The sequence below is a fragment of the Manis javanica genome, chromosome 17, assembly GCF_040802235.1.
Source record: "Manis javanica isolate MJ-LG chromosome 17, MJ_LKY, whole genome shotgun sequence".
Classification (NCBI taxonomy): domain Eukaryota; kingdom Metazoa; phylum Chordata; class Mammalia; order Pholidota; family Manidae; genus Manis; species Manis javanica.
The window spans coordinates 61,500,606-61,527,227 of record NC_133172.1 but is presented as its reverse complement, the minus strand read 5'-3'; the positions used below and the strand labels follow the sequence as shown (position 1 = coordinate 61,527,227).

Here is a 26,622-nt window from a genome sequence, read left to right as displayed (position 1 = left end):
CACAAGGCTCCACCCTGGGACCATGAGACCAATTTCTCCAGGATTACAGCAGGAGAGACAGCCCCATCTACTCCGCAGGCTGCTCGTGGGCAGAACCGAAGCCTCGAGGTGCACGTACCTGCTGACCGAAGGGCTCTCTCCTGCTGTGGGCTGAGCAAACGGCCTCGGAGGCCAAGGGTTGAAGGACACAGAGGGCACGCCAATTAGCCAGAATCCGGTTAAATAAAGGTCTGGCTGCTGCAGGGGGGTGCACAGGTGGCCCCTACAACTCTCCCTGGAGTAATCTGGCAGCATCTTTAAGGCGGTGAAGACTTCGCACCTACGCCTTTCCCTTCTTGGTTCTATTCAAGAGACTGGCCCACGGTGGGACACACCTGCTTGGCGGCTCGCTGTGGGCGGCACGGACGCTCTGGGTGTACAGGTAGCATGAAAAACTCCGAGGCCCACTGGGGCCCTGCTTGGACAAGTCCAGGCACTAACACCCACGGGAAATAGTACAACCACGAGGACGAACATGGCACTGCCCTGCCAGTTTCAACCTGGAAACCAGCTCTTTAGTTAAAATGTACTTCCCTGTGCCCAAGTGACAGGCTCTGGGGTCTGGCACCCCAACTAAGGAAGCCCTCCTTCGTCTTAGAAAGTCTTGTAAGACATATATTTAGATGAAAACTACAAGCTGCAAAGAGTTAAGTCTGTGTTCAGAGAGGAGAGGCCTGATGTCAGTGGGACTTAAAATGCACTATCTCTGCCTGTACACCTCTGCTTGCCCGGCAGCCCAAACAGGGCCAACCAGACAGCCCTCGCCAGAGACCGTGTAAACAGGGCTGCAACAGCCCAGAGGCCAAGGGCAGAGCAGGGTGCCAGGCATTCCACGGGGCCGGTTCAGTTTCCTCCCTCCTCTGTGAAATGGGGGCAACGAACCTCCTCCCATCCACCAGGCGGCAGGGCCCGCCACTTCTGGGGTGAGGCCCCAAAGCTCCCTTCCGGCTAAGAACTTTAGCTTTACCTGTACTCAACTCTGTCTCCTCAGTACCTGTCTAGTGAATTCTCGTATATTTAAGTGAATAGATCACATCACACGTGAAAAAAGCCAGATACCCATACGGATGTCTTCCAAGATGTACATACACCAGGAGCTCAGCAGGATGACGCTACCCACAGCCCTTGGTTTTCTGTTCTCCTCCACCAATTACCAGCTGTGTAATGGTGGGTGGGCATGAGCCCCCAGGGAGGCAGATGAGTCCCTGGGGGGCCCCCATTTCTTCTGTCTACCAGACAAGTGGGGGGAAGCCTTCCCTGACGGTCAGTCGCTCCTCAAAGGAAGACGAACAGTGGGAATGCCACGCCCGGTTACACACAGGCCTCCGACTCCCCTGCTCCCCAGGTCGGCGGATGGCCTGTTAGGCAGACACTGTCTCCGGCTCAGCTCAGCAGAGAGGACACAGGGACAGCACATGGGAGGCCCCCCCGACCCCACCGGCTGGTCCGCCTCAGCTTGACACATGGATTTTCCGTCGGGACGGCTTAAACTGTCCAATGTCAATACCGCCCTGACCAAAAGCTCGCCGATCGATTCCTTTTACTGCTGCCTGTGGCCACAGACCCACCATCTGAGCGCAGGGCGCAGGAAGGGCAGGGCTGGGGGACGGGCGGTCATTGTAAAAGCACCCCGCCCCCACCCAGGGTACCAATTCACCAACAGGGTGGGGAACAAGGCAGCTAGAATAGGGGTGCATCTGCATCCCATGTCCACGTGCACAAGTTTGAGGCCATGGGGGCGGCCGAGGCTCCAGATCACATTTTGGGGCTGCAGTCCCAGTGGGGGTGATCTGGCACCGGGAGCCTCTGGGTTTCCCAAGTTAAAATCCCAAGAACATGAGAGTCACTGAGAAGACGATCTGGTGCAATTTCTTTGACAAACTGCACCCCAGAGGTGTCAGTACCAGTTATAAGAAACTGTGTAACCCCAAAGCCTGAGGATTCGGGTGCTGCTGTGTCCCATTCCCATTTCACAGCTGAGGAAACTGATACCCAGAAGTAAGGGCACAAGGGCACACAGGTTGTGCAAGTGGATGTTAACACCCTTGCCAGGGACAGCTGCGTGCAGATGGACAGTGTGACAGGACACTTGCTGTGGGCTTACCCCAAGCCCACAGCTCAGCCCTTCCCCGGCAGCTGCCATTCAGAGGCAGGCACGTGACATATATGTCACCCACACTGTCAACCCCAAGAAAGCCTCTGCACCCCCATCTTACAGATGGGAAACAGCGGTGGGGGGGGCGTTGATGACGTGGGAGGGTCTACACTGTTATTTGCCTGGGTGGGATGCCCCTGATCTGGATCCGGCAGTGACAACGTGCCACTCCTCACACATGTCATGTTTCCCAGCTGGAAGAACCGGTTCCAGAACTGGAAGGCTTGGCCAGAGCTCTGGCCAGAGAGGCGAGCCGCCCATCTAACCAAATACAACCCTGCATCTGAAGGTCCCTGTAGGAGAAGGGCCTGCAGCTCACCTTGGTCGGTTAAGGAAATGTGCCCTTGGGGTTTTACCCACAGGGGATTCAAAGCACTGGGCCACGGGCAACCAGGGGCCTCTAGACCCACTGTCTCTCTCCACACCTCCTCCAGCCAGGCAAGGGGGGCCTGGCCCGTGAGGATGCTCGCCCTGGCTCACAGGGTTGCCCCATCCAATTCTGGGGCAAACAGGGGAGACTCCATTCTCCTAGACAGGACCCCAGCTCTCCTTAAGATGCATCAGCCCACCTTCCTGCGGGGAGGAGCTCCTTACCCACTTCTCCCCAGCAAAGTGCCTTCTAGCTCAGCTCTGGCTGCAATCGTGGGGAGGGAGTTATAAAATACAATTGCTCGGGCTCCAACCCTAGAGATTTAGGCTTAATTTAGTCATAAGTAGAGCCTGGCAGCCAAGGTTTTTAAAGGTCCCCAGGAGATTCCTAAATGCACCCAAGAATGAGCCCCTGGTCCTTCCGCACCTTCCTCAAAGTCAGCCCCCAGAAGCCCCCAAGTCCACTGGGGCCTCTCAAAGCCTCAAGTTCGGCCAGATCCCCTCTTTTTCACAGATGCCTGCAAACTCTGGACCCCCTCCCGCTATCTGCAGCCCCCTTCCCTCCAGGCCTGGCCCCACCCCAGCCTCCAGGCAGGCTCCTCTCACCTCCCCTAGCGCTGAAGCACTCCAGGACTCAGGAAGGGAGGGGCAGGGGGCTGGTCTCAGGGACCCCTGGGACATGCAGCCGACTGGATAAGCCCAGACGGAGGGGCAGCCAGAGCTAACACAGGGCCAGGGCCGGGCATGGAGCACCAACGCAGGGAGGTCTCATCCTGTAGGGGCAGGGCAAGAATGAATGAGGAGGCTGCTGGGGACAGAAGCTGCAGAGGCGAGATTAAAAGGCCCCCAAGTGCACATTTTGGCAGGCGTGTGTAAAGGGCCTCTCTGGACGGGCTCCTGTGTTATCTGCCTGTACACCTCTTGGCAGTGAGCACAGGCCAGGTTCACAGGAGGCGCTCAATAAATTCTCATTGACAGGAACACTCCGAAATGTCCCCTCCCGCCTGCGGCCTCAGCCGGGGAGAAAGGCCAGCATGGGGAAGTGAAGCCAGCAGCTCGGCGGCCCACACCACCCTCTGCGATGAGGGGGAAGTAAGTTAAAGTGAGCTGGTTGGTCTGCAGTGGCCTGGCTGAAATGTCACGGCAAACACGGATCCCGACAGGTTAAGAAAAACACTTTCCTGGTACATGGGGAGGGAGTTGGGGGTGGGCAGCACAGGCCCTGTCCTTTGGAGGCTGCAATGTTACCCTAACAGAGCTAATTAATGTGCTACCACTCAACTCAGCCACCCGTGGACTGCGAGCACCCCAGGCTGAGAATTCCGAGTCTTTGGATGGGACCAGGAAAAACCGGCCTTGCTGGCTGACTCCACAAGGCCCTACAAGAGAGGCAGCAGACAGGTCTTGCTCATCTGTGTTCTTCTGGAAAAGTGGGAGCTGCCAGCACCCACCCAGGTAGGGGTTCTGAACCCAGAGGTCTGGCACCCTTTGTAGCTGGGGAGGGGGGCCACCTGCAAAAGGGTCAAGGACAGTTAGGGGACTGGTGGGCCAGGGAGGTGTCAGACTTGAAGATGCAAGACCCAGGACTGCCACCGAGTGGCGCTGTGTAGACTCCTCCCTGGTTCCTCTGGCCAGAGATGCTGAGCCCAGAGGCAGGCAGCTTCTGCTCTGAAACCACAGATCTCTCTCTGGTCTACAGTCCCGGAACTTTCCCCAGAGACTGGGAAGTCATTGGCAGCCAGAGGTCTGCCTGAGGGCACTGTTCTGCAGAGGCCATCAGGGCTTCCAGGGGAGTCTGTCTTTCACTCTGCAGTCTGGTGTCTGTCCCCACAGCCCTGCTCATCTGTTAAGAGGACTGGTTCTTAGCCCCAACCTGGACATTAATGTCACCTGGGAACTCTGAGAACTCCTCAGGCTGAGGCCAGGAACCCGGAGGCTAAGGCTCAAAGGGGCCTGGGGACAGTCGGCTACCAGCAGTTTCAGAAAACCAAGCTACAAACCCCTTTCAAATCTGCCACACCAGGATTCTAGGAGCTGTCCCCACAGGGCCAGCACCATGGAGGACGGCCTGCTGCCTGGGTCACAGCCTGGCCCCCCCAGATACGGCAGTGCCTGCAGGCCGGGTCTCCCAACCTCCCTTCCTGAGGTGTGGCTGAACCCTGCCGGCGTCTCCGCCTGCTTGCCGAAGAGTCTACTCCACTTTTTTTTTTTTTTGGAAAAAATGACAAAAAAAAAACAACCCTGCTGGCCACCAGGGGCCCACACAAGCCTTTTCACCCCAGGGTCAGGACCGCACTGATAAAGGCCTGTCCTGGGTACCCATGTGGCTGCTTTACAGAGCCAGGCTTGCCGAGTTCTCTGGTTCACCTGGGTGGGGTGGTGACTTCCCTGCACAGCAGGCCACTAGGATGACACAGGGCTGGCTGCCAGTCGGAGCCTGCGCCCTGGGCCCCCCTCACCTGTGGCGTGGCCCGGCTGAGTCAGGTTCCGCCGTCCCAGGGTGGAGGCGGCCCTGTAAACACGGGGTGAGCAACACTTACGTGCCCTGAGCTTAAGTAACATGGTAGGAGGCTGAGGCAGGCTGCTCCCCTGGGGTTCCTCCCCACTTTCCGCTGACTGGGGGATGGCGGGGGCAGAATCCTGGGGATACCCCGCTGGCCAACCAGGGTACACATTTCAAAGCGCCCCACCAATGCCTTCTGCCCCTTGGCCCCGCCCCCTGGAACCAGGCTTTGGCTGGGAGGCCCCCACCCCCAGTACGGGGGGCCTTCTGGGCCAGCCTTTCACAAAAGAAGCCCTTTTTTTTCATCTGGTGGTCTCGCTTTTTGTTTCCAAACGCCAAACCGAGTGCGCCCAGATAAGGCACTGCAAGGGTTAACAAGGGTTTAATGTATTTTAGGCGCACTTTGCCGACAAAGGCTAGTTTACAAAACAAGAGCTAAATCAACTCAACTCCGGCTGGTATCCACCACCCAGCTGGGGGCCGGCAGGTGCTTCCCTGCCACCCTCACCCTCGCAGCCCTTAAAACTTAAGAGCCGGCGCTCCAGTAAGGGGCCCCCAGCTCCACCACGTGCAGGGGAGCCAGGGCCCCCATTCCCGTAGCGGGGAGTGTCATGGCATCTGGTCCCCCAATCCGGGGACCCCCCCTCCTCCCCGCGCCCTGCACCTCCACAGCACAATTCTAAGTGGTCCCCGTGCCCCACCCAGAGCTCCGGGGGGCGAGCCTAACTGCCGCTCCGCCTCCGCGAAGGGAATTTAATTAGCCTGCTGGAGCGGCGGGCGGGCGGCCGAGGTGTCTCTGGTGCTGCAATATAATTGAATCGGCTCCACTCGGTCGGGCCACTCGCCGCCCATCAGCGCGGCTGCCGGCCCGGGAGGGCTGGGGGCGGGGAGCGCATCCAGGCGGAGCAGGAAGGGCCGGGAGGGGAAAAGGGCAGCGCGAGTGGGGGGCGGCGGATGCGATGGCCTCCCACCTCTGAGGCTGGGGCAGCCATGTTCCCCGGGAGGAGGGGCAGGGGCACCGCTCCAGCCCGGGAGGAGCGCGGGAGGGGTGGCGGCGGAGCCTGGGGCGCGCCCTTAGGAAGGTGGGCGTGGGGGTCTGAGACCCCGCGGGCTGCAGCCCCGCCTCCCGGCGGCCTCCCCGGCTCGGGGAAGAGCCGGAGGGGGGAGGGGGAGGGGGAGGGGGAGGGGAGCAAGACAAAAACCCCGACCGCGCGGCCCCAGCCGCCGCCAGCACCTGCCGCGGGGGTGCACAGCGGCCCTACGCTGCGCCCTCCACACACCCCCGGCCGCTACAAAGTTTTCACCCGGCTACGGAGGCCGGCACTCTCACGAGCCCCCCAGCTCCCTGTCCCCCCCGCCCGCGCGCACTTAGCGCCCCAGCCGGAGCCTCGCGGCGGCCCTTGTCCCCGCCCGGGGCCAGGCCGCCCGACTACGGGCCACGCGGGCGGGGGACCTTTGGTGGCCCGCCCGCTCGCTCGGTTCTTATCGCCGCTTGCACTCCGAGGGAAGTTGCCCAGGAGCCGTTGACCGCCGCCCCCGCGAACTTGGAGGAAAGGCGGGCGGGCGCGGGGGAGGGGGCGCGGAGACCCTCACCCCCGCCCCCGGCCTGCCTCGCGCTGCGCGCTCACCTTTCATGCCAGGGCCCTGCAGCTCCGCCTCGGCTGACACATGCTGGAGCCACCGTCGCCCAGTGTTTGTCTAAACTGCTTATCTCACCCGGGGCTGCTCGGCGGCGGCGGCTGGGCCCGCTGGGGAGGTGGAGCTTCCGGGGCCCCGGCCAAGAAACACCTGCTGCTGTCGCCGCCGCGAGGACACACCCAAGCGCAACACCGCCCACTCCCGGGCCACTGGCTCGCTCCCGGCTCCCTGACCTCAGCCAGCGGGAGGTGTCGGGTTTCAGCCGCAAACACACAAGCGCGCGCACCGACGGGCGCCCGGGTACACCCGCGCGGGTACACGCCCCTCCCCAGCCAGGCAGGCCAGGTGAGCCGAGGACACCAGCAGGTAGGGGAAGTGCCATCCTCAGGCTTCCGGGGGCCCCTGACTCGACCGCTCAGGGCTCCCGGATACAGGTGTCCAAGACTGATTCCCAAATTAGGGAGCAGTGGCTTCCAACCTGACCGCCTTGCGAGCAGAGCCCTTGCACTTCTCGTGACCGCGTCCCCTGCGCCTACAGTAGTGTCTGGCACAAAGCAGGCCCAATAACGAGCAAACGGATAAACTCACTTCTGGAGAACAACTTTCTTGGAGCTGGTGGGCGTGCTGGGCGGTGGGGGGGTGGCAACACAAAATAGGCTGTCTGTGTTTATCACCGCCCCCCACCAAGATGCGTGACATCTTTGACCTAACTGACAGAGATGAACGTTAAAAACTCAGGCTTCTGCCCTTCCCTGCCCAAATTCTAGGAACTACCCCTCCCGTTTTAAGTAACTTTTGGGAAGGCCTTAATGTGGGGGGCAGGAGGTAGTTCTTTAAAGAGCCCACGACCCTGTGGCTGGAGAGTCCACGGAGGCGCCGTTCTGCTTAGCGGGGTCATCGAGTGGCTGGGATTGCGGTCAGAGGCCTCCTGCCTCCAGAAACTGGCACGACCCACTGGGCCTCCAGCCCCAGAGCAGCGCCTCCCCATTCCTGGCACCCCCACACACACCCTACCTCACCCAGGCACTTGACAGACTGGAATGACTCAGGGAGCGTCCTGAAATTCCTGGGCACCCACAGGCGGCACAGCGAAAGACTGCGGGCTCTGCCCCCACGGGGGCGGGCGCCGTCGACCAGCCTCGAGCCCACTGCTGGCGCCTCCAGGAAGCGCCGGGTTCGGGGGGCAAGCCTTGCGCGCGCCCCGGGCTCTGACCCCGCGTGCGTCCAAAGGTCTCCACGAGGCCCCGGGGTCTCTCCTAGCACATCCTCTCCCGAAAACGCTCTCATCCACAGCTTTCAGGCTTTTGAGCCCGGAGGCAAACTAGCAACTACCCTCCACCCCCACCGGCGGCCTTCCCAGAGCCGAGCCGCGGGTTTCAACTTTCGGCCCCCGGTGCCAGCCCGCGCTTCTGTCGGCCCCAAACCTGCCCCGGGACATGCCCGCGCCGTGCTTGGCAGGCGCGCACGCTGCCATCCCCGCAGGCCCGGCCTCCCCCGCCCTCTGCCTCCTCTCCTTTCCTCCCCGCGCCAGCCCGGATTGCGATGGGAGGGAGCGCTGGGCGCCTGCCACCCCCCTCCATCTGTTCCAGATGACGCTGGCGGGCCAGGAGCATTCACGCCCGCGCCAGCGGGGAGCAGAACCCGCCTGTGTGCCTGCTGCGGGGAGAGGGGCAGGGCCGCGACGGGCGCCCCCAGCCACCGCTCGCCTGGTCCGCCATAGACCGAGCGCACACTGGGCCCACGGAGTGGGGGCGCCCGCTGGTCGGTCCCCGCCTTGCACAAGGCCCCTAGCCGACCACAAACGAAAAGGGAAACGGCCCGGCAAGACCGGACCAGGGGCCGTTACTGGCTCCTACCTGCGGGCGCCGCCGACCCTGGCACCGCGCGGGAGGGGCGCTTCCCCTCCACCACCCACCTTGCTTCGGACCGCGATCAGCCTCCGGACACACAACCCCGTGCCTCTGCAGCGCGGCCTAGGGTAGTTTATACCGAGCAAGGGCCGGCGGATTACACTGCGCCCCCGGGAGCCAGAGGCGGGAAGGGGTTGCCTCCATCCCCGCCGGGAGTCCCGGACGGGGGGAGGGGAGGGAGGAGTTAAGAGGGAATTCAGCTAACTGGCCTGGGGCCTTAGAAACAAAATAAAAAACCTCCAGGGCGGTTCCTAACCTTTCCCACCTGGAACACAGGCTGCGAGGGAGGGGAGTAACATGCAAATGAACATCGCTCACCGGCTGGGAATCTCCACCCAGCCGATTCCCCCAGGCCCACCCTCTAAATCCCTCCCACCGGGACACAAAGGTCCCGCTCTTTCTCTGCATTCCCGGGAAGGCTCTGGGGGTGGGGGTGGGGAGTAATCAAGTTCTTCCACCTGTTCGAGGAGGACCACGACGGCCTCGTGGGGGTGGGTGGCCACTGCGGGTTATCATTTGCCTAATTTTTAAACAGTTGGCTGATCCCTCCCTTATAGACATCTGGTTCCACTGGATTGACAGACGGGTGATCTGGTCCCCGTTTCACAGATGAGGAAACTGAGGCGGAGAGTTGCTCACAGTCACTTGCACTGGTGCGACGGGAGCCAGTGCCTGGAGCTGCTCACACCTGGAGTCTCCCCTTCCCAGCACAGCCGGCGCGGCAGGGGGAGCTGCAGGAAACCCCAGCGACCGCCAGGAGGCAGCAGCCAGCTAGCTGCGCAAGCCCTGGCCAGAAAATGCTGGCGGCCACCAGGCGGGCTGGCACGGGGTAGACGGACGACACTCACTGTCAGTGCGCCCGGCCTGAGGAAATTAGTAATCCAGGAGCATGGCCTCCGAGTTTAAGGGTGGGAATTGCTCTCCTGCAGCCCGCTGTCTCCTTGCTAACGAGGTTTGAAGCTTGACTCCTAATTTCCCGCCACTCAGGACTCGGGCTGGGTTCTCCATTTCCCTCCATGCATGCATGCTCCTTCCCAGGCACAGAGCTGCCGCCCTGGGTCTCCTCTCCCTCCTTCCCATTTGTCTGGAAAATGGGCAGAGAAAGAAGGTTCTGGGTAAAAGGCAAGGTGCCAGGGCCAGTCCTATGGGGGGGGTGTGAGGACACCTGCCGGGGTGGGGACACCGGCCCTGGTGACACTGTTTACTGGGGTCCTACTTCCTTCGTGCCAGGGCAACAGGTTACTGGTGGGTGCTTGCCCACACCCCCAGACCCCTGCCTTCTGACCAAGAAGCAGGGAGGATGGAAAACCCTCAGTCAGGGGACCTTAAACCTACCCACTGAAGTCAGGAACTGAGAAAGGGGTCCGTGAGTGGCGGGGGGGTGGGGGCGGGGAGAAGGGGCTGCCTCTAAGACCGTGGGCATTTAGTCACTCAACCACACACCAAGTCTGGCTCTGTTGGCACTAGCCTTCGAGGTAGAGAGCTGAAAATGCCAGGCCCACTGTCAGTAAGCTGCCACAGAAGGCCGGGAGGCAGACTTGTGTGGTGCATGCTTGACAGGAAGGCAACTTGCAGGCAGCAAGGAGCTGGGAAGGAGGGTGAGTTGACAACTTAGCCTATCATCACCACCACCTGGGCACCCACCTGAGCCAGTGAGGTTCCCAGGAGGGTAGGCACTACCTGTAATTGCCCCACCAAGTCCCAGGACAGGTGCCAGCCCCTCTGGGCTACCTTGGGCCCTTGTACCAGGGAAGAGACTCCTGCGACCTTCTGGGGTCAGCAGGGTGCAGCCTGACAGTGCCCTCGATCGGTGCAGCTGTTGTAGGGCCGCGTGTCCCTGCCATCTTTGTATCCCCCAACCACCTCATTCAGCATGAGGATGGCGGTGTGGGCGAGAAGGGAGCACAGCCCGTGCAGCTTCCCAAACACCTAACGTGTACCTGGGGCTGCCGAACGCTGCATGCCCTCCCTTACAGAGCCAGCGAGGAGACCAGAGGGTAATGAACTTGCCTCAGGCACAGAAATTGGATACAAGCTGGATCCAGACCCTGGTTGTCCGCCCACGCCTGCCTGCAGTCCTCTGTAACTACCTGCTGCACATACACCTTGGGGGGTGGCGGTGGCAGGGGCTTGCGGATCTCAAAGTGCTTTTGGATCTGCGCCCTCATCTGGGAACACTCTGGGCCGGCAGGCCTGGTATCAGAACACCATCCTACACTCCGCGGGTTTGGGACCCATCACCCAGAGCCTGGGACCCTGGGATTTGTGAAGCTGCTCTGCGTGAGTGGCCTGCCACCCCAAGGTTACCAGCCCCAGGGGCACCGCATCTGCCCAGGGAGCCACCAGGACAAGGGCTGAAGCGCCCTGGCGCCCCCTCATCCCAGCCCCTTCGGCCCTGCTGCCAGGCCCCCACCAGTAACCCTCTGAGGCCTTTTCTCTTTCCAGCCAGCTATCACTCGTTCAGAAATCCTCTCAGTCCTTCAAAGCTGGACTTAAATCTTATCTTTTCCAAGAGGGCTCTTCCCATCCCTGCCTCTGGAATTCATCTCTCCAGGCACTGTGTACCCCTCCCGGTGATGGCACTGGCAGTGGGGCTTAGATAATGGGTGTGTGTGTGTGAGAAGTACAGATGCTCAGGCTGCCCTCCTGAGCTACAGCCTGGGGCCGGGGCCGGGGCCAGGAAGGAGTGTCCCCAACAAGCTGGGGGCCCAGAGGGGAAAAGGGCTCATCTGCTCACCATAACACAGCCCGGCCACCAGGCCTGCTCTGCGCCTTCCAATGTCACACAGACCCCCTGAATGGGTACACGGGGGCTGAGAGGGGAAGAAGGAAAGGCAGCTGCCCTCCTCTCCGCCTCCTGGGAGGAGCCAGCTTCCCCGGGAGGCTACGGTGCCCATCAGGCCTGCCCCGGGGGCGCTCCCACCCCAGCCAGCTCGCCGGCTCTGGTAGCCAAGGTCACCTCCAGGGGAGCAGCAAGGGGGAAGGCCTGGACGTCCCTGGCAGGGGCTGCGGGAGTCGGCCTCTTCACCCCGGGCTGCCCCAACACTTCCTGCCCTTTGGGGGCCAGCTTCCAAGCTGCGCCCCGCACACAGCTGCACTCCTTCACAATCAGCTAACAGCTGTTTTGCATAGATTTTCAATTCTAATTGCCTCGCTTTGTGAGCGCTGCCGAGCCCTGGTGAATGGGGAAGCCGCCGAGCAGCTAGAACGCAGTTGGGGAGGGGACACTTGAGAGGGACTAAAAGGAAGCCACTGTGCGAGGGCTGGCTGCTTTCCTCTCTTTAAATAAGGAGAGAATGGAATCTGAAAGGTGCCCCCAGACCTTGGGGGAGCGCCCTCCTCTCCCCTCCCCCTCTGACCGGGGCTCCCCACCGGCCCAGACACGGTGCCCTGGGGGGCAGCCTCTAGCTCAGGAGCCTCTGCGCCCCGCCCCCTGCTCACCCCCTCCCCCAGCGCTCCAGGCTCTCCAGTACCCAGATATGGGAAGCTAATTGGACAATAAAGTTGAGCAGCGAGGAAACACGCTCTCTGGAGACAGCTGGCATCTATAAAAGAGAAATATTTGCATTTAAAACCTTTAAACTTTATACAGAGGGCCAGGCCAAGGCAGGGGGTGGGTGGAGGGGGGCAGCGACTCCTGGGGGAGGCTGCACAGGCTGCTTGGGGGTCACCCCCCCATGCCCCTGCCACCATCTGCAAGATGCCAGTCGGCCAACGCTAGCTTGAGTGGCCTTGTCACAGGTCAAGCACAAACCCTCCTTGCTGCACCCCGACTCCGACCCATCTGGAAGCCTGGGCATTCATTTCCAGGCCAAGCAGGCACCTCACACCCTCCAGGTGGGTCTTGTGAAGCCACTGCCCATCACCCAGACACCTGGCCAGGGCCTCTGGCGGCTCTCCACAACCTGTCCCCACCACCCCCATCCCCTCCCACCCCCAACTCTGGCCAGGGGAGGGGAAGGCAGTCTTGGGGGGAGTGAGCCCCTGACTGCCCTTCCTGCAAAGAGGCAGTTTGCAGGGAGCCCGCTTCGGTAGCCCAGGCCCTCCCCACTCCCCTCACACCTCAAACATGCAGCTGTGAGGGCACCTGGCCCTCCCCATTCCGGGCCCTCTGGGTCAGGGCCAACACATTGCCCAGACGAGGAAATGGAGGTTCAGAGAAGCCACCCACTGTCCAGGGGCTCCCGGGGCACCTCCTCCTGCACGCGGGTTTTCCTGCCTCACATGCAGACTTCCCATTTTTCCTATTTAGGAGAAACCTGGCACATCATCCTACTGTCAGCACGTGTGATGTAAAGCCGGTGGAGGGTATGTTCCTCAGGGATCCTGTATGCAATCACAGAGCGCTAGGCATCCTCAGCTCCTCAGTGTGGCTGCCAGACTCCTGGGTTCTGCCCCCAGGGCCGGAGGTGGGGTGGGGTGGGGGGTCATGGCAGGGATCGGTGGCCAAAATCAATGGGCAGACACGGAGTTTTCAAGAATGTTAATGAAGCAGAAACCACACCAGAAGAAGCGTTTCCCGGGAAGTATCTCCAGGCCCCGCTGCACTCCTCAACCGCTTCCACGCCTTCCACAGGCTTTCCCACCATCTCTTCCCAAACATAACTTCCGGGGCACTGTTGTGCTGCCCTCACTCAGTGACCATCCACAGCGCCAATTCCTGACAGGGCGCCCTGGCATCTGGGAGGGGCGTGGGCGTGGGGGACGGGCCAGTGTGCTGGACTGAGTCCCAAGGACCTCACATGGCACCAACTTTGCCAGCTGTTGTGTGCAAGCCACACAGCCCTTCCCCATCTCAGGATAAATAAGACAATAAACTAGAAAGAGCCTTACACAGGGTCTGGGACACAGATGGCGCTCAACAGAATCACTTATACGTGGGGTGAGGAGGAAATGGAAGGGCAGCAGATAAAAATAAAGTCTCACGAGGATGCGGCTTTCAGCACCAGACCGATGGGCAAGGAGGCCAGTCAGCAGACCTTGGCAGCACCGGGCGCGGGCCTGGCCGAGGTGGGCTGCAGGTGCTTGCTCCCTCTTGCGTGTTGTGGTGGGACCGGCCCTACCTTTCCCACGAGGCCTTTGGAATCACCCACACCCCAAGAATCAGGCCCGCCCTCAGGGGAGCACAGCCCAGTGCTGGCTTTGGGGCCAGTCCTCTCAGCTGCCCCTGCAGGGCTGGTGCAGCCAGATGGAAGGGAAAGCCAGAGAGAGGTGGGATGCAGCTGCTTGGCAAAGCCTCTTGGTTTTTTCATTTTTTACCCAACTAACCCAAATGTCCCTCCACGGGTGAATAAACAAAAGCAGTGAATCTGCACAGAGGAACATTACTCAGCCACAAAAAGGACTGAAGTCCTGATGGTCTACAACATGGATGGGCACAGTGAGACCTGAGAACATAGCCCCCAAAAACCCTGCATCCTGTACATGTTCATGATGACACTGTCCATTACTAGCCAGAAATCGGAAACGACCCATGTGTCCATCGATTGATACATGGATTTAAAAAATCCAGGGTCTATCCACAACAGGCTGAGTGCAAGAAGCCAGACACAGAAGGCCGCACCGGGCAGGATTCCATCCATGGAAAAGTCCAGAATAGATCAATGCACAGAGGTAGAAAGTAAATCGTGACTGCCGGGGGCTAGAGGGAGGGGAGAGAAACTGTTTTGGGCCAAGATAGATGTAGTGGCACAACTCTGTGAATATATTAAATGCCTCTGAATGGCTTGCTTTAAAATGGTTACTCTTATGTGAATTCCACCCCAATTTACAAAAGCCAATCTGAGGGCCCCAGCGTTTGTCCCTGGGCAGGGCGGGGCCTGCAGACACCCAGAGAAGCCTCCCCTGGAATCTCCCTTTAACACTGCCTGGGCAACTCGGGGATTTCAGGAGAAACCTGTCGCATTCAAGCATACTTTGCTTCCAGGGCATTTTTCCACGCGCAGCCTCCCCGTTCACACATACACACATACATACACACACTCAGCCCTGAGCCCTTGAGGTGGTGTGTGCCTTCCTGTGTCAGGGCTGCAGTGACCAGCTGTGACCTGGGCAGGCCTGGGGACAGGGAGAGAGCATGGGAAGCTAGGCTGCTGGAGGTCACGGGTGGTAGGGGAGCCCCCAGTCCTGGACCTCTGATCTGAGGCTAGTGTGGCCCCTTATGGGGAACTGGGGGAGTGGGGCAAGAGTGGCCCTGGAACCCCACACCACAGCCATACACCTCCGCCCTCTGAGTCCGGATGCCTGGTGGGTCAGAAATCTGGGTGGTTCCCTCCACGGCTTCTTGGGAACAGGGCTCCTTCGTAAAAAACTAACGAGCCATCCTCACGCTGGACGAGGGGTTTTCCTCTCTCCTTCTGGTCTGACAGTCAGCTCAGAGGACAGAGCACCTGGACCCCCACCCAGGCCACCACCCAGATGGGCCACATGCCCAGGAGAAGCCCTGGGGGGCAGCCAGTCTCCCTGAGGCCCTGGAGAAACCTGGGTGGATCAGCCACAGCGCCCGGCTTGCATGAGAAGACAGGGAGATGCTCTAGAGCCCTGGGCTGGTCAGGGTCTGTGCGGGGTCTGTGTAGTCTCCGTTAGCTCCCACACCCACTCAAACAGACCCTCAGAAACTTATTTCGGGGAGCCTATCCCCAGTTTTCTTCACAGATTTGAAAGCCTTCAAAGTTCTTTCAAAGCACCAAACAGCCCTGAAATGTGGACACTCAGGTCCGAATATGCACCCAGGTTTGCATGTTGTTCCTGCCCGTCTCCTCTACACTGGGTGCCACTATCAGCCCTGGCAGTGGCAGGGCTGCTGAAGACCTACTGTGTGCCAGGCACACTGCTTCTGGGGCAGGCAGCCAGCCACACGGGGTGTGAGCCAGGAGCCGCGGGCCCAGCCCTGAGTACACCCTGCTCCTGATGCCCTGCGTTCTCTGGCCCCTCTCTCCCCCTCTCAGGATGGCAGTGCCCCTGACAAACTTTTGGATTACTTTTCTACCGCCTGTCATTAAAATGCCAAACTGTCGCTTGAATCCCAGTTACCCTTTTGGCTCACGACTGGACCAGCCTGGCATGCAGATGGCAAGGTCAAGGCCAGTGGAGGCCCAGCCAGGGCCTGGGAGCAGGGCCCGATGCTGGGCGGGTCCATACGCTTGTGCCTGTGTCCTTATAATTTGGTCTCACACATGGGAATAATCAAGGACTAAGGACTATAGTAAGAGCATCCTTCGGCCGTCAGAAGTTGCTGGTGAGGCTCTGACTGACTGCCCGACTCCTCCGGGCGCCTGTGGACCCCCGATGCGGTCAGAGGTGCCAGGAGCCCTCCTGACGCCCGCTTGTTTGCGGTCGCCCCGCCAGGCCCTCCAGCCAGTCTGCAGAGCTCCCTTCTAGCCGAGTACTCACCTGCCTCTCTCTCAGCCTGGGCCCTGGTCTGGCCACTGGGACACTGCCCCACACCCTGTGACCTCCCTGTCACAGGCTCTGCCTCTCTTAGCAGACCCCGGTGCCCACGCCCCTCCTCTGAAGCCCCTGCTGTGGGCTGTGCCCACCTCCCCACTCGCCGATGCACCTCCTTGGTCTTCCTGAAGCCCCCACCTTTGCCCCTCAAGGCCTCACGCTCCCATCTCTCTGGTCATGAACGGCAGTCCATGCACTGGCCACCCCACCTTTCCAACCTCCCACACATAGGCTGTTCTAGAAGTGTCTGGGAATCTTTAGACGCACAGGGCTCTACCATGCCTCCCCCCTCCTCCCAGCCACCTCCCCCAGCTGAATCTGGATTAAGAGCATCTCTCCTTACCTTTGCTCGGGCAGCACCTGCTGCCAGGTGCACCCTCCTAAATCCTTCCCAAATCCACTCTGTTCACTGCTTACCCGTTCCCTCGGGCCCAGGCTTGATTTCTGCCTCCTCCAGGTAGCCTTCCCAGATGTGGCTCTAACCCCTCTAGTAGAAGCTGACCATCCTGCTACCCAGGGATGACTTTTAGCTTTGTTTACTTTCTGCCCTGTGCTTAACAGAAGCCGAGCCGTTGGTGGGGAGAAAATAAGTCCTACTTATTTCTGGACCTTCACAAGCCCTTAAATAAACATTTGCTGAATTGATCTAAATGAAATGAAGAAGCTCCCAGAAGGACACAAACTCTCATCAGCAACAAATGCTGCGTGGATCCCTCTTGCCCCCAAAATAGCTCAGCCAAAAGCAGGACAGGGACCTCCTGGAATACAGGCGTGGAGCCGGAGCGCCTTTCCAGCCTTGCTGAGGATGGGTTTTTTCAGCAGCCCTTCTAGAGTCCTACGTCTGTGGCGCCCGCCAGCCCAAGAGGAGCTAGAGCAGCCTCTGGGAGTCACCAGGAAAACAAACGCTAGCTTTGGTCTTGTTTCGCTTTGTTTCTTAAAACCACAGACAGGCACGCCATGAGGCCCTTCCCGGTACGGACTCAGCCACCCCCAAGCAACACAGACCTCAGCCCGGAGTTCCAAACCATCTCCTCCCAGGAATGACAGGGAGAAAACTCCGAGCCTAGCCTCCAGGGCAAAGCGGAGTAGCAGCTCTCAGCCCCTCCCTGTGGCCCACATATAGGGCTCCCAGCCGCTCCTGCCTTCCTGCGCCCTGCTCCCCACACAGACCTGCCGGCTAGCAACTTGAGCCCAGGGTCAGCACAGTCCAGCTCAGCTCAAGACTTCTATTCCTGGCTCAGCCGGCAAGTCGCTGCGTGACCTTGGAAAGTCCCCACGCCGCCTGACCCCGTCTGCAAGCGCCGCCCTCGCCGTTGGCTAGTAACCCGGGTGGTGTCACACCAACAGGCCCTCCTGGAAGCCACACCATTTGGAGGTGACCCTGTGTCTCTCTAGCTGGCGGCATGGAGCTGAGGGAGGAAAAGCCCATCTGGAGCCCCCCCGACACACGATGCTCCCTGGGGGACCTGCTCGGCGCCGAGCCAGACCTCACAGCGCTGGCAGGACACCCTCCCATTTGTACAGAGGGGCTCTCCTGGAGTCCTGCCCCCAGACTGGGGCGACAAGCTCACCTGTCTCACAGGTGACAAGCCTGTGGGCGTCACAGCCATTTCAGAGCTGGCTGGGTCTTGGAGGAAGGAGACGGAAGAGAGAAGGACGGGCGCCGGCCAAGTACTTCTCCCAACTCCAGCTGCCCCCACCCACCTCTGGCAATCCTTCATATGGACAGCTGGCCAGGGAGGTGAAACGCAAGCACCTGTGGTCATAGTTGGCCCATCAGAGCCTGGACAGGAGGCCGCTCTCAAGACCCTATTAACCTGTGATGTCCACACTTCACTTCCTCAAAAACCACCTCAACAAAACAGACTGGCAGGTATCGCTCCCCACCATGTCCTCACCCACATTCTAAATTTCTGGGGTGGAGCCCAGAAATGTACATTTTCAACAGGTACATACCCCTCAACCCCACTCAGAGGAGGTGCCCTGGGGTTCACCCTTTGAGAACCACCCCATCAGCCCAGCTTGCTTTGCCATCTGACTTGTGGCATGATCCTCTTTTAAAAATTAATTTTAATTTATTTCTTCCTCACCTCTCTCCCCCAGAAGAATCTGAAGCAGCATTATCAACCTCTGATATGGAGACGTGTTTATTATTTTTACGGTTTCTCCAGGAAGCTCCCAGAACTCGAAGGGGAATTATATTCAGAGAGAATTGGGTCCCCAGCGTAAGTCAACATTATTCATTTAACAACTTCTATCAGCGCACGGAGATGCGAGCAGGGCCTTACCCAGAGACATCTCCTGTGGTTACTGGAAGATTTAATTCACAACATCCAAGAAAAATAATTAGAGGGAAGAGGAAGGAGGGCATGGGGAGGGCCCACGGCACGGCAGCTCCTGGGGCCACCCACTCCCACTTACCCCAATCGGCACCCACGGGCTCTGTCACTGACCGGGGCTGAACGTCCCCACTTTGGACCCTCTCACTCGGCTACTGCCCAGACCGGGGGGGCTGGCACCACAGAGCCCCCATGCACAGAACCTCTGGGTGAACCCACCTCCAAGCTCAGACCAGCAGAGCCTTCCCATCCCAGCGCTCGGCTGTCGGGAGGCGCATCCCAGGTGGGATCCACCCAGGAGCCCCTTCACTACCCAAATGCCCGGGAGAGCACACCCCCAGCCTTTTGCCAGGATTCTCCGAGGTGGCTGAAGGAGCCAGGGGCCAGGAGAGGGGGATTAGGTGTCCCTGCAGAGCGGTTTGGAGCACTGGTGCTTTTGTAAGCACGTTGTAAATTATACTGGAAATTCCTGAAGGATCAAAGTTAGTTTTTAATGTGCATTGTTTGGAGGTAGGACACAGAGCGCATAGAACCAGACCCCACTGGGAAGGCGTGTGGGCACGCCTGTGAGACCCTCTGCCTGCTGATGGGGGTCACTGAGGCCCAGGAGCCAGGGGCCAGACTCTCAGCGGCAGTGGCTCACCAAACCGTCAGGGCAGTGATCACAGTGGACAGGGGCTGAGAGGCAGCCCCCCAGAGCCGCCCCGGGAAGCAGGTCGGGTGGGGTCTGGTGCTGACAGACCAGGCGCAGCACATGGGGACCAGAAAGCAGGTTCTGCTGCAAAGGACCTTCCAGCCTCCTCTCTGAACGCTGAGATAGTGAGGAACGGGGAGGGGGCACACGGCCAGGAGTTGGGGGGAGGGTGGGGGAGACAGAGAGAGAGAACATCTTTCCTTGCCGACTGCTTTTTGCAGAAAGGATAAACTTTCTCCCTGAAACTGCAAAGTCCAGGCCAAGGGAACCACATGTGTAAATGTACTGGCTGATTTTAAGTTTTACATTGTTAACATGGGCCGGTGCCTCACTTCCCTCACTACCCTTACAAAACACAGCAAGGCACCTGCCTCTTCCAAATGTCCCCAGACTGAATTGCTACAGGCTAGAGAGGTTTAAGTGATCAAACCCCAAGTCACACAGCACCACAGACAAGATGACGGTTCAGATCTGACTCCCAGCTCAGTGCTCCCTCCCCTGCTGGGAGAATCCTGGCAGAGCTTACCCGGAGGTCAGCACCAGCTGAGAGCAGCCCATCTTTTTAGTTCTTTAAGACTGCGTGAATAAATGCTTCGGGTGGCGCTGTCCAACAGAACTTTCTGTGATGACTTAAATGTTCTCTAGCTGGGCTGTCCCGTACAGCTGTCACCAGCCACGTGCAGCCGCTGGGCACTTGAAACATGGCCAGTGAGACCAAGGAACTGAATTTTAAATTTTGCTTAATTTTCATTAATCAAGAACACAAAAATGACCACATTTTCTGAGCCACAGATTGAGACCCTCAGTGTGAGAGTACACGGGAGCCTTGAGGAAACAAGGGAAAACCTTGAAACCAGGGCTTCTGGAGGAATGTGGCGCCCGTGGCTACAGTGCGTTCAGACCCTCAGCTGCCCTCAAGGGGGCCTCCTGGAAAGCTGTGGTCTAGAAGCATCACAGGCGTGAGAGCGCTCTCCCTGGGGCGTCAGCCTCCACGTCAGTGACGGGTCTGTAGCTGCGGGCCCCCACACCCTTCAGGGGGGCTACGTGATGCAGGCAGAAGAGCAAAGGCATCTTTCCTGGGAGATGTGACCCGGGAGTGGGGGAAGCGGCTGAATCCCTGCCAGAGTCAAGACCCCACCTTTAGATCAAGTACAGGGATGACGGGTGGACAGACAGGTGGAAGGAAGTTAGGAAGGAAGGGGGATAATAATGAATGGGTAGAAAACATAGCAAATACTGACACTGCACAGTCCCAGCCACGTGGAACGCGTCCAGAGCTCTCCCAACAGGCATCCCAAGTTTCCAGAAAGGAAGACGGTGTTTTCTGGTCAATAAAACCACGACGCCCTCGCGTTCTCAGATAGGACAGCACGTCTGCTGGGTCTCTGTCTCTGTCTCAGGACAGGGGCCTTGAGCTCTCAGGCTGCCTCTTCTCAGACTGAAAAAGAGAAGCTGAGGCCCCAAAGAGGAAGGATGCTTTCTGGGTTTGTCCTGATGCAAACCCCAGAAGACAGATTAGAGGTTGATGGGTCGGTCAGCTTTTGACACCTGAGGCAGGGCCCCAAGGGCCTGTGGGCAGGCAACAGAGCTTCTGTCCCATACTGAGTAGAGGCACAGTGCCTGGAGCCAGGGACATCCAGGGCTGGAGCCCCCTGCCCCTCCTCGCCCTGCTTCGGATGCCTCTTCCCTTAGCACTCTCAGCATAGCTCCTGGCCTGTAACACCTGCAGGACGGCTGTGCCAGGGCCATCCCATCATTGGCAGTCACGCACCCAGCAACCACATGTACTGAGCATCTACTTAGCGCAGACACTGCTTGGTGGGCCTCATCCACATCGTGTCCTTTGATGCTCTCAGCAAGCTCTCAGCAAGCCTGCAAGGCAGGGCCGATTACAGTCCCCCTCCTACAGACGAGTGACAGCCATGAACCGTGCTCAGTAACACAGCAAGGTCTGACCTGCAGGGTGAATCCTGGAACCTGAGCTCATAATGCGGGAAGATGCTCAGCATCCGCCTAACGTGCATTCGCTGAATGAATGTGTGAATGAGCCCAGGAAGCAAGGACAGTGTGATGCCGTTCCCGGCGTCCTAGGGGCCTGCAGCTTGGTGGGGGGGGGGGCAGGAGAGGCAGACAGCCCTTTGCAGAAGGCCCCAGCCAGGCGACCTGGCCAGCCCAGGCCCCCCCATTTCCCCAGGAGACTCTTGGGCTCACAGATGGGGCCTGGAACACGGAAGATAAAGGCGCCTCCAGCAAGGAGCAGACGGAGAAGCTGACCACAGTGGGCAGGCAGATCTGAGGGTTCTAACCTCTGCCCACCTGCCCCCGGCAGCCCTCTGGGACTAGGCCCGGGGCCCTCCACACCGGGCCTCCTGCCCCGGCTGTCAGGGCCACTCGACAAACCGCAGGCAGGCCAGGCGGTGGGCTGCCCTGATGGTCCCCTCCTCCCACAGCCCTCTCCCCTCCCTCCCTTTTCTGCAAAGAAGTCAAATTTGCCACTCTGATGCATTAACCAAGCCGGGTAATGAATGGTGAATGAGAGAGCGAGAGACGCAGGCCAGGCACAGACCCCAGCAACCGGGCAGTTTTCCAGGCTCTGCTTCCGAGCCCCTCCATTCAGGCCCCCTCCCGCCCGGGCCCCTCCTCCGGCTCTCCCGCCCCCACCCACGAGAGAGAGGCAGCATGCTCTGTCATCAGAACCGCATTGTTCTGGCCAGAAGAAAAAACGGGTCCAGCAGATGGCAGGTGTAACAAAAGCAGCTTGCTGTGGCCAAACCAATTATTTATCTAATTATGATTTACCACTTAACCACATGATCTTTCTGCAGAGTTGTGGGCAATTAAAACCAGGGTGACTATGTGGATTATGCAAATGGGCTGGAGCCCAGCGAATAAAATTGGAGATTAGACATTCACACAGGCAGGAGCTGGCACAGGGCAGCCCCCGGGGGGGGGGGGGGGGGGGCGGGGAGCAGAGAGGCCTGTGGGGAGGGGAGGCTAAGGGGCCGGGTGGGGGTGGCAGGAAGGATGGGGAGCAGGACGGAGAGAGAATGGAGAGGAAGGGATGGGTGGGGGGTGGTTTGGCTGTGGGAATCTGTACCTCCTGGCTTAGGCCTCCGAGGTGCCCCTGAGTGACATCAAGCCCCCAGGAGAGGGGAAATCAAGGCAGCTGGCCTGACACGAGCTGCAGAGGACCAGGCCTCCCTGGGTCCAGGAGGGAGGCACCCCTAGGGGGACTTGGAGGCCCGGCTGCATGGAACAAGCTGCCATCCCAAGTACCAGGGCCCGAGGTATCCACGTTAGGAGCTGTGAGTGGTGGCTGGGGAATGGGGGTGGGGGGATGGGACACTTGGTGCCCCCATCGAGGGCCCTGTAATACTGGTGACTTTCCGCAGCCCCAGCCGTCTCAGCATAACTTCCCGGTGAGGCACGGCACCAGCGGCCCCGATCTGCAGACGGGAACCTGAGGCTTAGTGAGAGGCTCAGTCACCTGCCAGGTGGCCTTGCTGAGAGGCTGCAGGGCCAGGTCAGCCTCCAAAGCTGCCCCCAGCCTGCAGGGCAGTTTCCATGCCAGGGAGCAAGGCATTCCCATCTGTGCCCCACGGTGAACAAGTCCGTGGTGGGCAGCTGTCAGCAGAGCTTCCCAGTGTGGACGGGTCTGTCCAGATAGGTGGCAGCCACCAACAATAAGCAGCCAGACCAGGACTGGGACACCCAGGACCAGTCCCGGCTCTGGGACCAGGCAGCTGTGTGACCCCAGCCAGCCACCTCTGGTCTCTGGGCTGCTTCCTTGCAGCTCTAAGAGTGGAGGTGACACTCACTAATATCCAAATGCAATCCGGGTCTCCCTGAGACAGGTGAGCACAGGAGGGAGAGACCCGGGGAGGGAGTCTTGGCCGGTGGAGATGCCAGGAGCCATCACTCAGAGCTGGTTTCCTCTATTATTAATAAGAGCAACAGCTTCAGAGCACCCATGCCAGACCCTGGCAAATGCTTTGTGCACCTCAGCCCATAAGCCTCTTAACAGCCCTGTGAGGCGGTGCTGCTATCTATTGTTAATTCTCACTGACTGAGGCACAGAGAAGTTAAGTAGGTTTTCCAAGGTCACACAGCTGGCAAACGGCGCAGCTGGGATTGTCGTAGACTTTTGCACTCATTCATTCATCTAGCAGACATTTGAGCAGACCCCGAAATGGCAAAGCTCTGGACTGGAAGTTAAACATAAAAACCAACCTAACAGAAGATCCCTGCCTCCCGGTGGAATGACACTTCGCATCCGCTGTGTTTAAGCAGGGGAGGGAGCTGGCCCAAAGCACCCCTCCCACCCCACCCCTGCAGGTGCCGGGTCAAACCCTTCCCCCCACATACACTGGAAGGCCGCTGGGACTCGGTAAGGGGGTCAGAAGAGGAAAACCGCACAGAAGACCTGCTCCTACCACAAGCGTCCTTCCCACTGCGTCTACACTGTCGGGGGTGGGGCCAGGGGCGGAGCACTGGCCACTGGCGCTCTGTACATTGAGAAATGAATGGAATAAATGGAAAGCTTCGGTTTCTTCTCACCCTGGGTCACCTTCCAAGTTCCTCCATACATCAGCGGTGGTGACCAGTTTGGGCAGTGAAGACCTAGAACATTTCATCCTCGTAGAACGCTCCACCGACAGTGCTTCTCCTCGAAGGTAAGCTCTGGGAGGGCGGGATTCCTGTCTTGTTCACAAATCTATCTCCAGCCCCTGGAGCAGCTCCTAGACGTTCACTCATGTGAGGAATGAGCCCCTCATATGCTTCTCCTAAGAGCAAAGGTGTTGACGTGGAAGGGCTCAGAGTCCTGCAGATGCGGGGTTGCTGGCTGCATGGCCTGCCGGCTGCCAGGAGTCCACCAGCATTGCCGGGCAGGGCCTGACTGGCACCCAGCTCAGGCCCAGGGCCCAGTGGGGAAGCCCTTCTCTCCCTGCCCTGAATGCTCCCAGCCCAGTGAGGTCAAAAGTGGAGAGCCGGCTCCCTTTAGGAGAAGCCAATGCCCCATGAAGCTGCATCTGTGGGAGCCAGGGGGAGGGAGTAAGGAGGTCCAGGGGCTCCCAGACCCCATGTCTCCCTGCTAGGCCAGCCACCTTCTCCTCCTCCCCTTCAGCAGGGGGCTAGAAAGTTCAAAGAAAGCTTTGCCTGAGCAGTTAAATTCACAGGACAGCTCCAGCAGCCCCGGAATGAGCCAGGTATGGCCCCCTCTGGGCCAGGGGCTCCCCAAGAGTCTGACAAGGCACTAAGTCTTCCACTTAAAGACTGCCAGGATGACCCTGTCCTCAGTGCCAGGGGCCTGTGGCCTACCAACCCTTCACACACTGGGAGGCCTGTGCCAGACCTCCCTGGAGCTCACCAGAAAGGGCAAGTGGTCAGGGACGCTTCTCCAGCCAGTCTCCGCAGACCCCAGTTCTGGCCTCAAACACCAGGGGAAGGGTCTGTCCCATAGGCCTGGATGAAGCCCCCACCCCCAGAAGGGCACCCAGCCATGTGCCCTCGCCATCCAGCTCTGGGGACTGTCCTGTCCCCCAAGAACGCTGACCTTGGGGCCCCTCACTGCTGAGCTGGCAGTGCACACAGAATTGTCCCCTCTATCCTCTCATCAACCCTTGGGGACATTGCTACCCCCATTTTACAGGCTGGAAAACAGTTTCCAAGAGAAGTAGGCTACTGAGGGCCGCAGAGCCAGTTAGGTGGCACCGGGCTACGAGACTTGGCCTGCCCCAGCTGGGCAGAGGGCCACTTCCCTCCACCGAGGAAGGCAGACTGTGCCCAGCCCAAGCTCCCCACACCATCTCACGCTGGCTGGGGACCCCCAGCCAGACTGTGCCTCACTCACACACAGGCAGAGGCTCACACATAAGTGCTTCATAAACGGTACCCTTTGGAGACTTGGTAAACAAATAGCGGGGACCCTCCCCCTGCCAGAGCCACGAGGGTCTGGCCCAGGCTGCTCTGAAGGTCTTCCAGAAATGCAAAGCCCTGTCCGCCTGGCGCCCACCATCACAGGCCCAGGCCCTCAGCACCTGCGCCCAATTCAGCCTCTTAGATAAGGAGCCTGTTACAGCTCAGTGGGCCGGGTGTGGGCGCACCCATCCAGCATCTGAGAAATGGTCCTATGGGACCTAGAAGCCACCCCACAGGCAAAGGTCATCCCCGGTCTCAGGCCCTCGGGGCAGGTGCTGGGAGCCAACTCCCAGCACACCCTCAACCCCGAGACAAGTGCTCTCGCTCCCGCAGCTCTGGCTGGGAGGGAGGCGGGGGCCGGGGCTGTGGGTGCCTGCCTCACAACACCCCCCCACCCCAACCTCACCTCCTGGCCCTGCCTGACAAAGGCTTGCCTCCTGGGAAGCGCTCCTTATTAAGGGTGCGGCGGGTGACGCTGCCTGTCCGAGTTGATAGGAGATTTATGCAGCCAGCAAAGTCGGGAAATACACACGTATTCCTGATAATACTTGTCCTCGCAAAGGTCATGAGCAGGACCCATCAATCCTGCGAAATAAAGAAGGTCCTGGTTCCGCGTGTTCTTCAGCTGCGGAGGAGAGCCTTTTAATAGCCTCATTTGGAGAGCTGGCTGGGGTTGTATGTCATCCGAATTACAGATTCAGCATTAATTGACCAGATGTGGGGGGCTCTCTCAGGGCTCCGGAGACCCATAAAGCCATTCCCACACTAGTAATTAGTAGACTGAGCAGCCCAGGCCAGGCCACCAGCCCCCCAAGGCACCCTGCGGCGGGGGGGGGGCCACTGGCCAGACACTGACCCATGCTGCGGCCGCTCAAGCCCAGGGCCCAAGTGGTGCTCAAGTCCAGGACTCAGAGGACTGCCCTGGAGCTGGAATAAGGATGGACACCCTCTAGGGGGCTGGCCCGGTTCCACCCCTACCCAGGGTGCAGGAAGCCAGTCAGGGAGGGGGTGGTCCCCTCAGTGAACTGAAACTGGTGAGAACCATTCCACGCCACCCCAGGGGAGGGCTCACCAGTTACGGTCCTGGCACCCAGAAAGGGTTGGATGGATAGGGGAGGGTGTGCCTCTTCTGTAGAGCCTGGAGAAGGGCAGGGGGCTGGTTATGGAGCGGCATCTACAGGAGGGACAGGTACATCGAGGGACCACCCAGCAAGGCATGAGGCTGAAGTAGGGACCAAGTTGACGTCCTGCATTGCCTCAGCTCCTGACTTGCCCAGACCTGGGAAGGTCTCTGGGAGAGAGTTCGGGAAGGGGTGGGGAGATGGGGACCCCCAACCAGACTGAACATCAACAGCCCTGCTAGTACTGGCTCCTGGGGTACAGCTGAGACAGGGACAGGCTCCCCATGGGAGAACTTGTGGGGTCCTAACAGCCTCTTCCACCCCCACCCAGGGCCTCTGCCCAAGATGGGGCAAAACTAACAAGGGGCCCGACCTGAGAGCCCCCACAGCACTCAGGTGTGTACCTAGGCACACCTGGGCTGAAGGTGGGATGCCCACGGGCTCGTCCCCAGGACCCTGGCAGGTGTGTCCATATCCCCCGCCCTCCCC

General features: G+C 59.7%; 1 protein-coding gene across 12 annotated transcripts in view; it reads right to left on the bottom strand.

The window, feature by feature from the left end:
- GSE1 (Gse1 coiled-coil protein) overlaps positions 1-26,622 on the bottom strand; it is a 383,892-nt gene that overhangs the window by 41,277 nt on the left and 315,993 nt on the right. For 2 of the 12 annotated variants that reach the window (XM_073225435.1, XM_073225439.1), the window contains exon 1: positions 6,695-6,852. The exons of 9 other annotated variants lie outside the window; for them this stretch is intronic. In XM_073225435.1, coding sequence (XP_073081536.1) covers positions 6,695-6,701 — 7 coding nt within the window. In that variant the 5' untranslated portion in view covers positions 6,702-6,852. Of the gene's footprint in view, positions 1-6,694; positions 6,853-8,619; positions 8,640-26,622 lie in introns of those variants that run through there. One more of the 12 variants, XM_073225440.1, reaches the window with a different exon arrangement.